The 14,819-nt window shown below is 42.1% G+C and overlaps 1 protein-coding gene across 2 annotated transcripts in view; it reads right to left on the bottom strand.

The window, feature by feature from the left end:
• The window catches only part of LOC131219401 (damage-control phosphatase At2g17340-like), a 31,676-nt gene extending 17,137 nt beyond the window's left edge, over nucleotides 1-14,539 (bottom strand). For both annotated transcript variants that reach the window (XM_058214520.1, XM_058214528.1), the window contains exons 1-2: nucleotides 14,337-14,539; nucleotides 13,868-13,933 (exon numbers count right to left, since the gene is read on the bottom strand). In XM_058214520.1, the coding sequence (XP_058070503.1) occupies nucleotides 13,868-13,933; nucleotides 14,337-14,506 (236 nt within the window). In that variant the 5' untranslated portion in view covers nucleotides 14,507-14,539. The remainder of the gene's footprint in view (nucleotides 1-13,867; nucleotides 13,934-14,336) is intronic.
• Between the last annotated feature and the right edge of the window lie 280 nt (nucleotides 14,540-14,819).

The raw sequence follows: 14,819 nt of genomic DNA, 5'->3' as shown, positions 1-14,819 counted from the left end.
AACCATCCCCTTATGATGCTCCATGCTTGTCAGTGATAACTGATAACATTCTCCAAATCATGTCACACTCTCCAAACATCCACGACAATTTACCAAGGGGCACCCAATTTCTTTTTAAGATGTTCCTGATCTCAATTCTTGCCTTTTTTTTGGCTTTTGAGGCCCCATTCCAACTCATGGATGCAATATTTTGGCATATCACCCCTTCCACTACAAGAAGTATTGTTTGCACTCTATCCTCTTAGCCACCTTCACCAACACATTAAAGAGAAAGTACACTAGAAGATTAGCAAGGGTGAATTTGATCAATGTAGTTCTACCACCACATGTTAGGTATCTTCTTCATCAAAGCTACCACCTTTCCTACGCTCAATAACCAAATCCCAAAAGGATGTCACCTTTGAATTACCCCTAATCAGAAGCCCAAGACACTTAAAAGAGATACCCATCATTTTGAATCCCATCCAATCAGCCAAAGCCTGCACCTCTCCATCCGATGAAGCTTTCCCAGTTTACGAATATTATCCCTTATGCCTTCACATGCTCCATGGAGACATCACGTAGAATTAAAGTGTCATCCTCAAATTGAAGATGAGATATAATGCTTCTAGACTATCAATCGAGCAGTTGTTAATGCGATCAAGGTCTTAAGCCTACAAACATGGTATTGAAAAACAGTTGTGTTACAATTGGTGTTGGTTGTTATGCAAAAGGAAACAATCACCCCTCGTCATGCAATATGGGGGTAAATCAGTCCGTTATGAAAAAAAAGGGGATATCAGCCCATATCAGCTAACACATGCCAACACACCTAAATCAGCACGATGCCATTAAAGGCGCCATAAAGGATCCATTTCGAAAACTTTTATTTTCAGTTTTTTCTTTTGTTTTTTCCAGTTCTTTATTCATTTAAACAATGAAAGAAGCTAAGAAACTAATTTTAAACTGATCTAGACCTATTTTGAGGATCAAAACACAAAATTAGTGGAATTCAATGAACCAAAGTGGACTGACCATTTTGGAAAATGTCGGAAGAAAGCTAAACCATCACATTTTTACACCATCATTTTGTTGTATAACTTGTATTCATATGTAATGAACCCTAATCCACCAGATCATGCTTCATTTGTGTTGAATTAAGGCCTATTTGGTCGGCTCTCAGCAGGTCAAGCAAACAGTGCACAACAGAAAACATTATTACCAAAGAATGGCCCGTAACACCATTAAATACATGTCCAAACCAAACAAGAATACATATTTGGGATCCTCACATTTTTTTAGAATTTCCATAATTTTTTAGATTTCTTTGCCAAAGAAAAAAAAAATGACCATTACAGGGACGTATCGGATCTGTCAGCAAGCTGGCTGATACACCAGCCGATACCATTGTGTAGTACCTTGACTAGAAAAGGACTTTAGGCTTTTGACGACTATTGAAATAAAAGGGAGGGGCAAAGGATTGCCTTATCTAAACTCTCACAATCCTATGGCTCTTGAAAAATCCAACTGGAAACCCAATCACAAGAATAAAGAACAAAGTTCTTCAAACACATTGCTTGTCCACCTTGTCCACCTCAGCCCAAACCCCATGAGAGGAAATCCTAGTCGACGTGATCATGCACCTTTTCATATCAATCATGTAGAAGATGAGTGGGGTGGACAAAGGACCGAATCTCAAGATTGATCAAAGGCTGACACAACTACTTCATAAAGATCCTTAGTGGATTTGCAAATTGTAACACAACAAGATCCTAAGCATGGAGCAAAACTCAAAACATAAATATTATAATAATGGGAGGACAGATTCCAAGTGGGGCCAACACGGCTTCAACCACTAATTTAACATTCCACACTTTGTTTCTACAGGCCAACTAAGTCCAACATCTAATTGTACATGAGCCCAAGTGATGCAGGACAATTAACCACTTGCTCTAAAAGCTCGAACTGTTAGAGTATGGCGAATTAATCCATTTATCTCATAGCCCAAACCCCACATCGCATGGGTTAAGACCTCGGCCGAACCCCCCTCGTGGGCCCCAAATCACATGGGCCGCCCACCCCGAGCGTGCCCTCGCATCCGACAGGCTACCCCACTTGAGCCCGGTGTGAAATGCGTATTAATCACCCCTGGTGAGAAGTCTCGAACACAAGACCTCCCCCATGGGCCCCAAATCACATGGGTCACCCACCCCAAGTGTGTCCCCACATCCCACGGGCTCCCTTACTCGAGCCCAGTGTGAAAATGCCCCTGCATTAATCATCCTCGGTGAGGAGTCTCAAACATGAGACCTCCCGCTCTGATACCAATTTGATACAGGACAATTAACCACTTGCTCTAAAAGCTCAAACTGTTAAAGTATGGCGAATTAATTCATTTATCTCATAACCTAGACCTCACATCGCATGGGTTAGGACCTCGTCCGAATCCCTCTCGTGGACCCCAAATCACATGGGCCGCCCACCCCAAGCGTGTCCCCGCATCCCATGAGCTACCCCACTTGAGCCCGGTGTGAAATGCGCATTAATCACCCCTGGTGAGGAGTCTCGAACACGAGACCTCCCCCGTGGGCCCCAAATCACATGGGTCACCCACCCCGAGTGTGTTCCCGCATCCCATGGGCTACCCCACTCGAGCCCAGTGTGAAAATGTCCATCCATCACCAAGGCCCACAAGGGAATAGCAATTTGAAGCAAAGGTATTGTGTGAGCCCTAAGGTGGTGTCTCACCCCTAGCAGAACCCATGAATGTGATGGTCTGCTTTGAGCTAAATTTGCCCATGAGTGAGTGTATTCGTGATGGGTTTTCAAGTTGGCAAGTGGACTACTGAGAATTGGTTTGCACTAGTTATAAAGTCAAAGCTTGGTTTGCAAACCAACTTAGTTATAATCAGTGTTTCCAGTATCGACGATATTGGCCGACATATCCCTCTATATAACTTGTATCCCACATGTGCGATACGAAACGCACAAGTAGTGTCGATATATCCCACATATTCGATCCGGTGAGCATTTTCAATTTTCGATCCATTTTTTCTATAAATCAGTGTTAAATGGTTATAAATCCATGATTATTCATGTTTTGCATGAAAAATCATGGATTTAGAGCTTCGATTTTGAGATTTGGAAGAGATGAGCTGAGTTATAGAAAATAAGAAAAAATCAAAATTTCTTAATTTCTTACAAATCAGTTGTAATCTTTATGTCCAAACACAAAATCAAACACGTATGTAATCTAATCTCATGATTCTTGGTAATTTGGGAATTTTTTAGAAAAAAAATTAATTAAAAATAAGCACAAATGTATAAAAAAAAAAAATTCAAAATTACACTTCAATGAGCAATCAATTGGATGCCATTTCAAAGTATTCAGAAGCATTTGATGCATCATCATCGCATACACTCTAATTTTGGGCATTGGGGAAAGATGGGCCGATTTGTAGAAAAATGAAAAAAAAAAAAAATCAAAAATCAAAATTTCCCTGAAATTTCCCAAATAAAGAAAGATGAGTACCAATATTATATTAAAGAGTATCTTCACTTCTCAAATCGGAGAGGATGAGTACTAGCATTATATTAGATAATATCTTCATTGGTATCATTCTACTATGACCTAGGCATAGTATTGTTTGGTTGCAGAGCAGCAATATTATGCCCAACACTATCGGGATGGAGATGATGATTTTGAGCCACAGCACCGCTCTATGTGGGTCTAAGCCACAGCCACACACATTATTCATAGGTATATTTCTACTTTTCTACTTTTGCTTTTGAATGTATTGCTTGTGTTTGCATACACTTCTAAATTATATGAATAGACTTTGATATACTTGCATTAATTCAATCAGACAGCTCATAGATTAGGATCTTATACAAAGGAAACTTATTATGTGAACTTGTTTTTTGTAATGTTTTGATTTTTATGTCTTTTTAACAATCCTTGCAGTTTCATTGAAAAATTCAACCAATTTTCCAATGGTTCCCCATGTTTCCCAACAACAGCAATACATTACACGATACAACTAATATATCCCATGCGATAACCGATATTTATCTATATCCCAATGGTGCGATACACTACGCGATAACGATGCGAAAAACATTAGTTATAATATGAAAGGGCCCAACTTTCGCTAGGTTCAGGTTAGCGCAAGCCCATAGAAGTTATAAACAAAGCTAAATTCAAGCTCAAGCTCAAGTCTTTTCTAACCTTCTCATCCCAAGCCCCCCCTTTTTCCCCAACCACTTCCTGATTGATAAATAAAATCTTTTGGCCATTCAAAATAATAATAAATAAAATCTTTCAGCATTTCCTCTCCTACAGTTTAATTTTAAAAACACCCATTTTCTTTAAACACAAAATCCTAGCAACATCCCTAGAATTCTTCTCACATCTAGATTGTTATATCTATGCAGCTAAACATTCCTCCATAGCCTCCCTCCCAAAGAACCTCAATTGTAGCAATAGTAGCAATAGCAAGAGTTATTAACAACAGTAGCAATTTGTGATTGCTAGAACAATATTTACCGTTTCACATGCAAAATACATTTGCATTTTACCACATGGTACTATAGTGTCTAATGGTCATATTGCAAAATTTTAATCTATATATGATGAGGACATTGTGCACACGCACGCCCGCACACCACCACCCCTACGCACGTACGTACGCAGAAGGAGGACCCCACCATCGATCTGGCTCGATGACGACGTCCAAGGAGGGCCTCCTAGCTAGAAGACAAGTTTTGGTTCAGAAAAGTGGCCCGATAGTCAAGAAAATCCCACCATGGGATCTCATGATCGTGGCCCACTCGTCGGATTGGTTTTATATTTTAGGTTTTGCTTATTATTATTATTTAGAACATCGTGAACGCTTTAGATTTCCTTGTTTGGTTTTTATTTTAGTTTACTTCATCGCCAAGTAATAGGTGTCGCACATGGTGCGAGTTTTTGGGTATAGGGTTCTCCCTATAAATAGGCACCCCTTGTAGTTCTTTTCATTCATTGAAGTTAATAAAAAATTCCTGCTTTATTTTTCTGCTCTCTTCGTGAGTTGTGGAAGAATTCAAAAGTGGGTGCGAAGCCCTCCCTTTTCGAAGGGCTAACTACCGTGGTGCGAAGCCACATCGATCCCAATTCACCCCCATCTTTCATCATCTTTTTTTCCATCTTCCCCCACCATCCGTACTTCGAATTTGTCCTTTTGTTGCATCAAATTTCTTCATTACAACAGGTTTCCAGATTTCGGCCCGCAGGCGAGTTGAAACTTCGGCGGAGCACCACGCACAAACCGTACATCGGATCGAGCTGAGATTTGGAGGTTTTGGAGACCATCCTTGCTCGACCAGGGCCAAAGTGGCCTTTTTCTGAATAGTGGGCCCCACATACGTGCGGCCGGGATCTCACGCATGTCCGTCTGGGCCATTGTTGCTGTCCACACGTGGGATCATCTTTTGGCTCAGGTTTTTATCCTCTTTTATCCTCTCATAGCTGTTTTTCATGAATCCTAACCCTATATTACATGATCCCTAATTGATTTGCCCATTTTTATCACCTTAGGGTTCCTTAAATTGAAATTAGGGAATTCCTTGGATTAGGGACTAATTTTTATGCATGAGTAGTTGATTTTATTTCCCTTTAACATCGTTTGGCTTATAATTTTATTGGTCCAGTCCTAGCCTGTGTCGGCTTGGACCCGCATAGATTCCCCTTTAATTGAATGTTTGGATTTTCTTGTGGGATGTGGAATTTGTGTGATTGTTTCTTAATTGGTGTGATCTAAGCCTGAAATCTTGCATATCATATTTAAATTCACGTCCTGCGTCAAATTTGGTATCAAAGCCTAGGGTTCCTGTAGGGGAATCCACCACATATTTAGAGTTTAGTTTGTTTGAGTCATTCATGCATTCAGTCCATCATATATAGCTGAATTTTAGTAACAGTGTGTAGTCTCCTTCATATAGAGTCTCGTAGGGTCATTTAGTTTTTAGACGCATATAGTTATCATAGCAGGTCCTTAGGTTGAGCAAGTCAATGTATGCCCACACGTACAGGTCGCGGTTTCGGTTTACACCCCACACTAAACATGGAGCAACTACAAGAAACAGTGGCCAAGTTAGCCCAACAAGTTGAGTCCTTAAATAAGCATTTGGAACAACACATAGATAAACGCCTCGAAGAAATAGAGGCCTCCTTCAGGGCAAACCCCACCACTGGGGAGGATGCCCAATCTCAGGCAGTTGGTCAGGAGGTTAGACCAAGGAATGGAGGCGGCCAAGGAGCTGGTCATGGGCGCGTACCTGTGCACCCACCCCGTGAGGGACATCATGATCAATATGAACCAGATGCACAACTCCTCAAGGGAGTTAGGGTAGATGCCCCTACTTTTGATGGCCACTTGGACCCTAAAGCTTTTTTAGATTGGTTGGCGGATATGGACCACTATTTTGAGTGGTATGATATGTCGGATGCTCGACGAGTCTGATTCGCCAAGATGAAGCTTGTGGGTCAAGCAAAGAGGTTTTGGGCGACGGTTAAGCGAAAAAAAGAAAGAGCGAGGGAACTTCCAATAATCCATTGGGGAGAAATGAAAGAAACGCAGAAAGAGAAGTACCTCCCTTTCTCTTATCGCATGCGGTTGATTGAGGAGTGGCAGTCTCTTCGACAGAGTTCCATGAGTGTTGCTGACTATATTGAGAAATTCGAAGAGTACTCGACCCGCTGTGAGGTTAATGAAGACCCCATACTCACCCTTACTCGTTTTAAAATGGGCCTCCGTCCTGACATTGGGAGAGAATTGCTCCCCAAAGACATAGACACTATCGAACAGTTGTACCAAGTAGTGTTAGATGTCGAGCAATACCTTAAAGCATCTGTGGGAAGGCGGTTTGACTTTCGCAAATCCGGTACTAAGGCCAACCCCTCTGGGCCTAGACCTAACACGGGATTCCAAAACAAACATTTCCCTAATGTTAAGCCCAGACCTAAGGATGATAAGGGTAAAAAGATTGTCGGGTCTAGTTCACGTGGAAGTGGGGCCACTAGGTGTTTTAGGTGTCAGGGGTTTGGTCACTTTGCTCACCAGTGTGGCATGAGAGAGGTGTCAAACAACCATTTACTCCAAAAGCTTAAGCTGTCAGAGTGTGGTGTATCAATGTATATCAAGGGACTTTATCACTTCAACACCCCCCCGCACGTGCGAGGTGGGAACACCGCACGGGAACATATCGACGAAGGTGGAGGGACACTCACACCATAAATAGGCCGGGCTTAATTTCCCGGTCCCTGGGCCGGACCTGATTTTCCTAACCCCCCGTGGGAGAATAATATATTAGCAAGACATATTTGCTGCTCTCGAGATTCGAACGTAGGACCTTCCGCTCTGATACCATGTCAAACAACCATTTACTCCAAAAGCTTAAGCTGTCAGAGTGTGGTGTATCAATGTATATCAAGGGACTTTATCACTTCAACAAGAGGGCACCAAAGTACTCCTTATTGATGGGCAAGTAGAAATAGTGCCCCCAGAGAGTGATAGTGAGGAGGAGGAATATGAACTAGTCGGAACCCCTAGTGATGAGGAAGAGGGAGCACAAGAGTCTTTGACCCTCGCAATTGTACGTTGCGCCCTGGCTCAAGCTAAGAACACTGATGACTGGCACCGCAACACGATCTTCTACACTTATGTAAAATGTGGGAAAAAGAGCTGTAAGATGATCGTGGATAGTGGTAGTTGTATCAATGTGGCATCGACTAGCACTATGAGTCGTTTGGGCTTGAAGCTGGAAGCCCATCCTCAGCCCTATAGAGTCTCCTGGGTTGATGAAACATCCATTCCAGTCTCGCACCGCTGTCTTGTCCCTATTCAGTTCGGATATTATAAAGACACAATTTGGTGTGATGTTGTTCCTATGGATGTGGGCCATGTCATTCTGGGTAGGCCATGGCTCTATGACAGGGATGTTACCATATTTAGTCGTTCAAATGTGTGTACATTCTGGTTTGAGGGCAAGAAGGTCAAGCTAAATCCTCTACCACCTAAGAATACAACTGGAAAAGAGTTCACCACACAGAGTGGTGTGAGCGGCCCAAAAGAAGTGGAGTTGAAGTCCAAGTCCAAGTCCAAACTGCTCCATATTTTGAATGCGAAAGACTTTGAGCGAGAGACGGAGGCGGACTCGATGATATACGCCCTTGTGGCTAGGGAGAGTGTACCAGAGACTAGCGTAGAGTTACCCACTGAGGCCATTCAGGTAGTACATGAGTTTCGTGATGTTTTTCCTGATGATGTACCGAATGAGCTTCCCCCTATGAGGGATATACAGCATGCCATTGATTTAATCTCTGGGGCAACTCTACCAAACCTCCCACATTACAGAATGAACCCGAAGGAGCACACTGAGTTGAAGAGGCAAATTGACGAACTCCTAGAGAAGGGTTTCATTCGAGAGAGCATGAGTCCGTGTGCCGTGCCCGCCCTTCTTACACCTAAGAAGGATGGCACATGAAGGATGTGTGTTGATAGTAGGGTCATCAACAAAATCACAATCAAGTATCGATTTCCCATACCGCGTCTTGATGACATGCTAGATATGATGGCTAATGCTACTATCTTCTCAAAAATCGACCTCAAATGTGGGTATCACCAAATCCGTATACGCCTTGGTGATGAGTGGAAGACGGCCTTCAAGACGAAGGATGGACTATATGAGTGGCTAGTTATGCCTTTTGGGTTAACTAATGCCCCAAACACTTTCATGCATATGATGACCCAAGTGTTGAGACCCTTCATGGGGAAGTTCCTGGTCGTATACTTTGATGATATCTTGATTTATAGCATGACTAAGGAGCAACACCTCAACCATTTGAGGCAGGTTTGTGGGATCCTTAGGGCCGAGAAGTTGTACGCCAACCTAAAGAGGTGCGCATTTTTGTCTAGGAGTGTGATCTTCTTAAGTTTTATTGTGTCAGTTGAGGGCGTATCGGCGGATCCCGAGAAGGTCAAGGCCATCGTTAATTAGCCTGAACCCCGCAATATTCATGAGGTGCGCAGCTTTCATGGCTTAGCCACTTTTTATAGGAGGTTCATTCGAGGCTTCAGTTCCATTGTGGCACCCATCACGGACTGCATAAAAAGGGAGAGTTTCAATGGACAAAGGCCGCCTCGAAAGCCTTCAAGGAAATAAAGGTCAAGATGACCGAAGCTCCAGTTACGCGACTTCCAGATTTTTCAAAAGCTTTTGAAGTCGCATGTGACGCGTCAGGAGTCGGCATAGGAGGAGTACTTAGCCAGGAAGGGCACCCTGTCGCCCTTTTTAGTAAGAAACTGAATGAGGCAAAGCAAAGATATTCCACCTATGACAAGGAATTCTACGCGGTAGTGCAATCACTACGCCATTGGCGACATTACCTATTACCACAAGAATTCGTCTTGTTCTCAGATCACGAGGCCTTAAGATACTTGAACTCTCAAAAGAAATTAAGCCTCAGGCATGCTAAGTGGGTTCAATTCCTTCAAGAGTACACTTTTGTGCTTAAGCACAAGGCCGGTATAGAGAATAAGCCTGCCGACGCGTTGAGTCGTCGAGTCGCATTACTCAACTCCATGAACGTTGAAGTTACGGGCCTTGAGCGCATCAAAAAAGAGTATTCTGAGTGTCCAGATTTTGGAGTTGTGTATGTCTTTATTAGAGAGTCCGTCAGGAGCTAACAGTGAGTATTTGATTTTGGACGGATATTTGTTTAGGAGTGACCGCTTGTGCATACCACGCACCTCTCTTCGCGATTTTCTTGTCTGGGAGTTACATTCAGGGGGGGTTGCAGGTCATTTCGGTCATGACAAGACCATTGCCCTAGTGGAGGATAGATTTCATTGGCCAAGCCTCAAGCGGGACGTGGCTAAAATTATAGGGCAATGCCGTACTTATCAACTGGCAAAGCAGAGGAAACAGAATACAGGATTATATACGCCTTTGACAGTCTCATTCATCCCTTGGCAGGACATCAGTATGGACTTCATGCTTGGACTTCCCAAGACTATTCGAAAGCATGACTCCATATTCGTTGTCGTGGACCGTTTCTCTAAAATGGCCCACTTAATTCCTTGTTCTAAGACCTCCGACGCCTCTCATGTTGCCAAGCTATTCTTTAGTGAGGTTGTCAAACTGCATGGGTTACCAAAAACCATAGTGTCTGACCGTGACGTGAGATTCATGAGTTACTTTTGGAAGACACTATAGCACATGAATACTAGGCTCCAGTTTTCTTCTGCCTACCACCCTCAGACCGATGGCCAGACTGAGGTGGTTAATAGGAGCCTAGGGAGTTTACTTTGATGTTTAGTGGAGGAGCATACCAGGACATGGGACGTCGTACTACCCATAGCCGAGTTTGCATACAATAGTTCTGTCAATAGGTCCATAGGTCTAAGTCCTTTTGAAGTCGTTACTGGTTATAAGCCTAGGAAACCTATTGATCTTATCCCCATGTCATTGTCCCATAGGCCATCAGAGTCTGCAGAGTCTTTTGCGCATCACATACATTCATTGCATCAAGAAATCAGGCGAAAGATCACTACTAGTAATGAGCATTACAAATTTTCTGCAGACCTACATAGACGTTTCAAAGAGTTCAATATTGGGGACTCTATGATGGTCCGTATCAGGCCCGAGCGGTACCCTCCAGGGGCCGTTCGTAAGTTACATGCGCGTAGCGCTGGGCCCTTCAAAATTATAAAGCGAAACGGTCTCAATGCGTATGAGATCGATCTTCCACCTTTCATGGGAATTAGTTCGACATTTAATGTGGAGGATCTAGTTGCTTTTCAGGGACCCACTGATACTTTGTCCGGCCCTTCGCCCACCCATCCTGATGTCCCAACCTTACCCTTTGATCCATGGCCTCTTCCCGACCTTTCATCCCAGCCTCTGCCTCTCATACCTAGCCTTCACACACCCAGAGAGGAAATAAAGGATATCCTGGACCATGAGATAATTTCCACGTCGGATGGCGGGTTTCAGAAATACCTAGTTAAATGGAAGTCACGCCCAACTTCGGACAGCGCGTGGCTCACTGGGGAGGAGCTTCAGAGACTTGATCCCGACATCCTAGAGCGGTTCAGGAGTTTTATTTCGCCAGTGGCGAAATCTTCACAGCCGGGGAGAGTTGATGAGGACATCGTGCACACGCATGCCAGCACACCACCACTCCTACGCACATACGTACGCAGGAGGAACCCACCATCGATCTGGCTCGATGACGACGTCCAGGGAGGGACTCCTAGCTAGAAGACAAGTTTTGGTTCAGAAAAGTGGCCCGATAGTCAAGAAAAGCCCACCATGGAATCTCATGATCGTGGCCCACTCGTCGGATTGGTTTTATATTTTAGGTTTTGCTTATTGTTATTATTTAGAACATCGTGAACGCTTTAGATTTCCTTGTTTGGTTTTTATTTTAGTTTACTTCATCGTCAAGCAATAGGTATTGCACATGGTGCGAGTTTTTGGGTATAGGGTTCTCCCTATAAATAGGCACCCCTTGTAGTTCTTTTCATTCATTGAAGTTAATAAAAAATTCCTGCTTTATTTTTCTGCTCTCTTCGTGAGTTGTAGAAGAATTCAAAAGTAGGTGTGAAGCCCTCCCTTTTCGAAGGGCTAACTACCGTGGTGCGAAGCCACATCGATCCCAATTCACCCCCATCTTTCATCATCTTTTTTTTCCATATTCCTCCACCATCCGCACTTCGAATTTGTCCTTTTGTTGTATCAGATTTCTTCATTACAGCAGGTTTCCAGATTTCAGCCCGCAAGCGAGTTGAAACTTCGACGGAGCACCACGCATAAACCGTACATTGGATCGAGCTGAGATTTGAGGGTTTTGGAGTCCATCCCTGGCCGACCAGGGCCAAGGTGACCTTTTTCTGAATAGTGGGCCCCACACACGTGCGGCCGGGATCACACACACGTCCGTCTGGGCCATTGTTGCTGTCCACACGTGGGATCATCTTTTGGCTCAGGTTTTTATCCTCTTTTATCCTCTCATAGCTGTTTTTCATGAATCCTAACCCTATATTACATGATCCCTAATTGATTTGCCCATTTTTATCACCTTAGGGTTCCTTGAATTGAAATTAGGGAATCCCTTGGATTAGGGACTGATTTTTATGCATGAGTAATTGATTTTATTTCCCTTTGACATCGTTTGGCTTATAATTTTATTGGTCCAGTCCTAGCCTGTGTCGGCTTGGACCCGGATAGATTCCCCTTTAATTGAATGTTTGGATTTTCATGTGGGATGTGGAATTTGTGTGATTGTTTCTTAATTGGTGTGATCTAAGCCTGAAATCTTGCATATCATATTTAAATTCACGTCCTGCGTCAATATATTTGTTTATTACTTTTTTAAAGGTCTCGTATTGCATATGACGACATATGTTGTCAAATCTCTATCATATAGCAAACTGTTATATGGTTCAAATCGTGTTGAATCACAAATTGTATCGGACATCATAATACTCTTCTGATTTTATCGAAAAATAAAAATAAAATCTTAAGAAAATAGAAATAATCAGAATAAAAATTAAAAACTCATCAATCATTCATTTCCCATCAACGTGCACTAGGAAAAGTAATCCATATAATGATATTATCCATATATTAACATTGTCAACATAATGAAAAATAATCCATATAATGATATTCTCCACAATGAGAAGCAATCCATATAATGATATTACCAACTGAGAACATGCGCACTGTATACATATCATGGTATTAAGGATTCTTCTCTCTCTTTTATCTTTCAAGAAATTAACCTTTAAAACAGACAAGAGCCCTTTAACAATTTTGTTCTTTTTGTCCCTCCCTCCCTCTCTCCCTCCTTCCCTCTCTCTCAAATGAAAATGAGGAATTTTTCGTAGGGAGGGCCTGTTACATTTCTAGAAGCAAAATGTTAAAGAAAAAACAAGAAGAAATGGGAAAAAAAAAAATGAAAGTTTTGATGTTTTTAAGAAATATTGACCCAGTTACATAATCCCCAATTGCCGTATGATAATCGTACTATTATTATAATATTTGTGATTTGAGTGTACAATTCACCAAGACATGATAAGCATCATAAGATCCGAATCATGAATTGTACGACTTCTGTAATTCACGACTTCTGACAACAATGATTAAAAGAGTAACATATGATACTATTTTTGAGAATTTTTTTCCTTTTTTTGAGAGGTATACTATTTTTTGAGATTGTTTATATTTAACATGCCACGAATGAAAATTTGTGAAATTTGCCACGTGCAAAATATGTGAAAATGTGAGATTCACCATGTGCAAAAATATGCAAAATTTGCCATATGTGCAAAAATGTGAAATCTGCCAAATGTGTGAATATGAGAAATTGCCATGTGTTTGAAACGCGTGAAAATTTACAAGTGTGCATAAAAAAGGCCTACGAACTACAGAAAATTAAAATAAATACATTTGTATATAGCATTGACAAAATATACATAATTATTAATTTTTAAACCACCATAATCCCCTCTAAAGCAGAAAATAAACACAGCAGAACACAGCATGTTAAAGCAACTTAGATGAGTCAAAAGCTACCCAGGGACATGTCCAACCAAGGAAGGCTCCTTACAGGTTCTTCCGAATTGTGGCCAGGTTTGGGCCGATCCAGATTGACTAAGGTGAGTTCCAACCAGCAAGTTACTACTTTGCATCAGCATATGTGATTTATATAATCATATTAAAATAAACCATGCAATTTCATAAAAATTGATTAATCGAAATGACAGTGCATTTATCACATCATATCAGCTCAATGATACATCACAAGTAAAACTAGCAAGGGAAGAGGAAACTGAAGTACCTTTCAGCGAACTTTTCAGCTTTAATAGGAGCATCAACAACTGTCGTATCACTCTCTGCTCGTTGCCTGCAACAAAACTTTGGTTAATCAGTGAGCCATGTATTTAATCGTCAACAACCCTATTTCATGAAGCCTTTAGGACTTAATGTTATCCAATATGACATGACATTCACCTATTTTATACTTGATTCTAGAATAAAATGTATCAATAAACAAGCCCCAACAGCCTAGAAACAGAAATTTCAATAAAAGAATAGAAACAAACCCTAGAAAAGAGATTAACAAGAAGGAAAGAAGATCCAAATATCAGCAGGAATTAAACCCTAATAGCCTCAAAAACCCCGGAAAAGCAACAAAAAAAGGAATTCTTTTATAACCTTAGAAAAATTACAAATGAAGATAGCAATATCGAAGAGACAGAGCAATAGAAAAGGGAGAAATGGAGAAGCCGGAAGAGATAATGAGGGACCTGAAAGACGGCACGGAATTCAAAAAGAGATTGATCCAGGAGATTTCGGTGGGAGTCGCCTTCCGCGGATTGTCGGAATCGAATCTGTAAGGGATGGTGCAAGCTCTGTAATTCGATTCGATCGGAGTCGTCAGCAATGGAAATGGCACCATTGCCGAAGAGCTTTCCATCTTCTCTCTCTCTCTCTCTCTCTCGCTCTCTCTCTCTCTGTATTCAGCAGAAACGAGAGGGAAATGCGGAAGTGTCGTCTCCCTAGCGGGCTCACGGAGCATTTATATAGTTTTCTAGAAAAACAAAAAATGCCAAGACGATTCGCGCGAGGAGAAGTGGAAGAGTTAATACGCGCACACGTGTGTCATATGAGAACCTTTATCTGGTGGAATCGTTTTGGGAAAACGCCTTTCCTTAGACGGAAGTGCGTCCAACGCACGGGAGCTGTTGCGTGCGGCCAGGGGTGCCGGTAGAGAACCGAACTTATTTAGG

The sequence above is a fragment of the Magnolia sinica genome, chromosome 1 (genome assembly GCF_029962835.1).
Source record: "Magnolia sinica isolate HGM2019 chromosome 1, MsV1, whole genome shotgun sequence".
Lineage (NCBI taxonomy): Eukaryota > Viridiplantae > Streptophyta > Magnoliopsida > Magnoliales > Magnoliaceae > Magnolia > Magnolia sinica.
The sequence above is the reverse complement of the archived record's forward strand: the minus strand, read 5'-3'. Positions and strand labels throughout refer to the sequence as shown.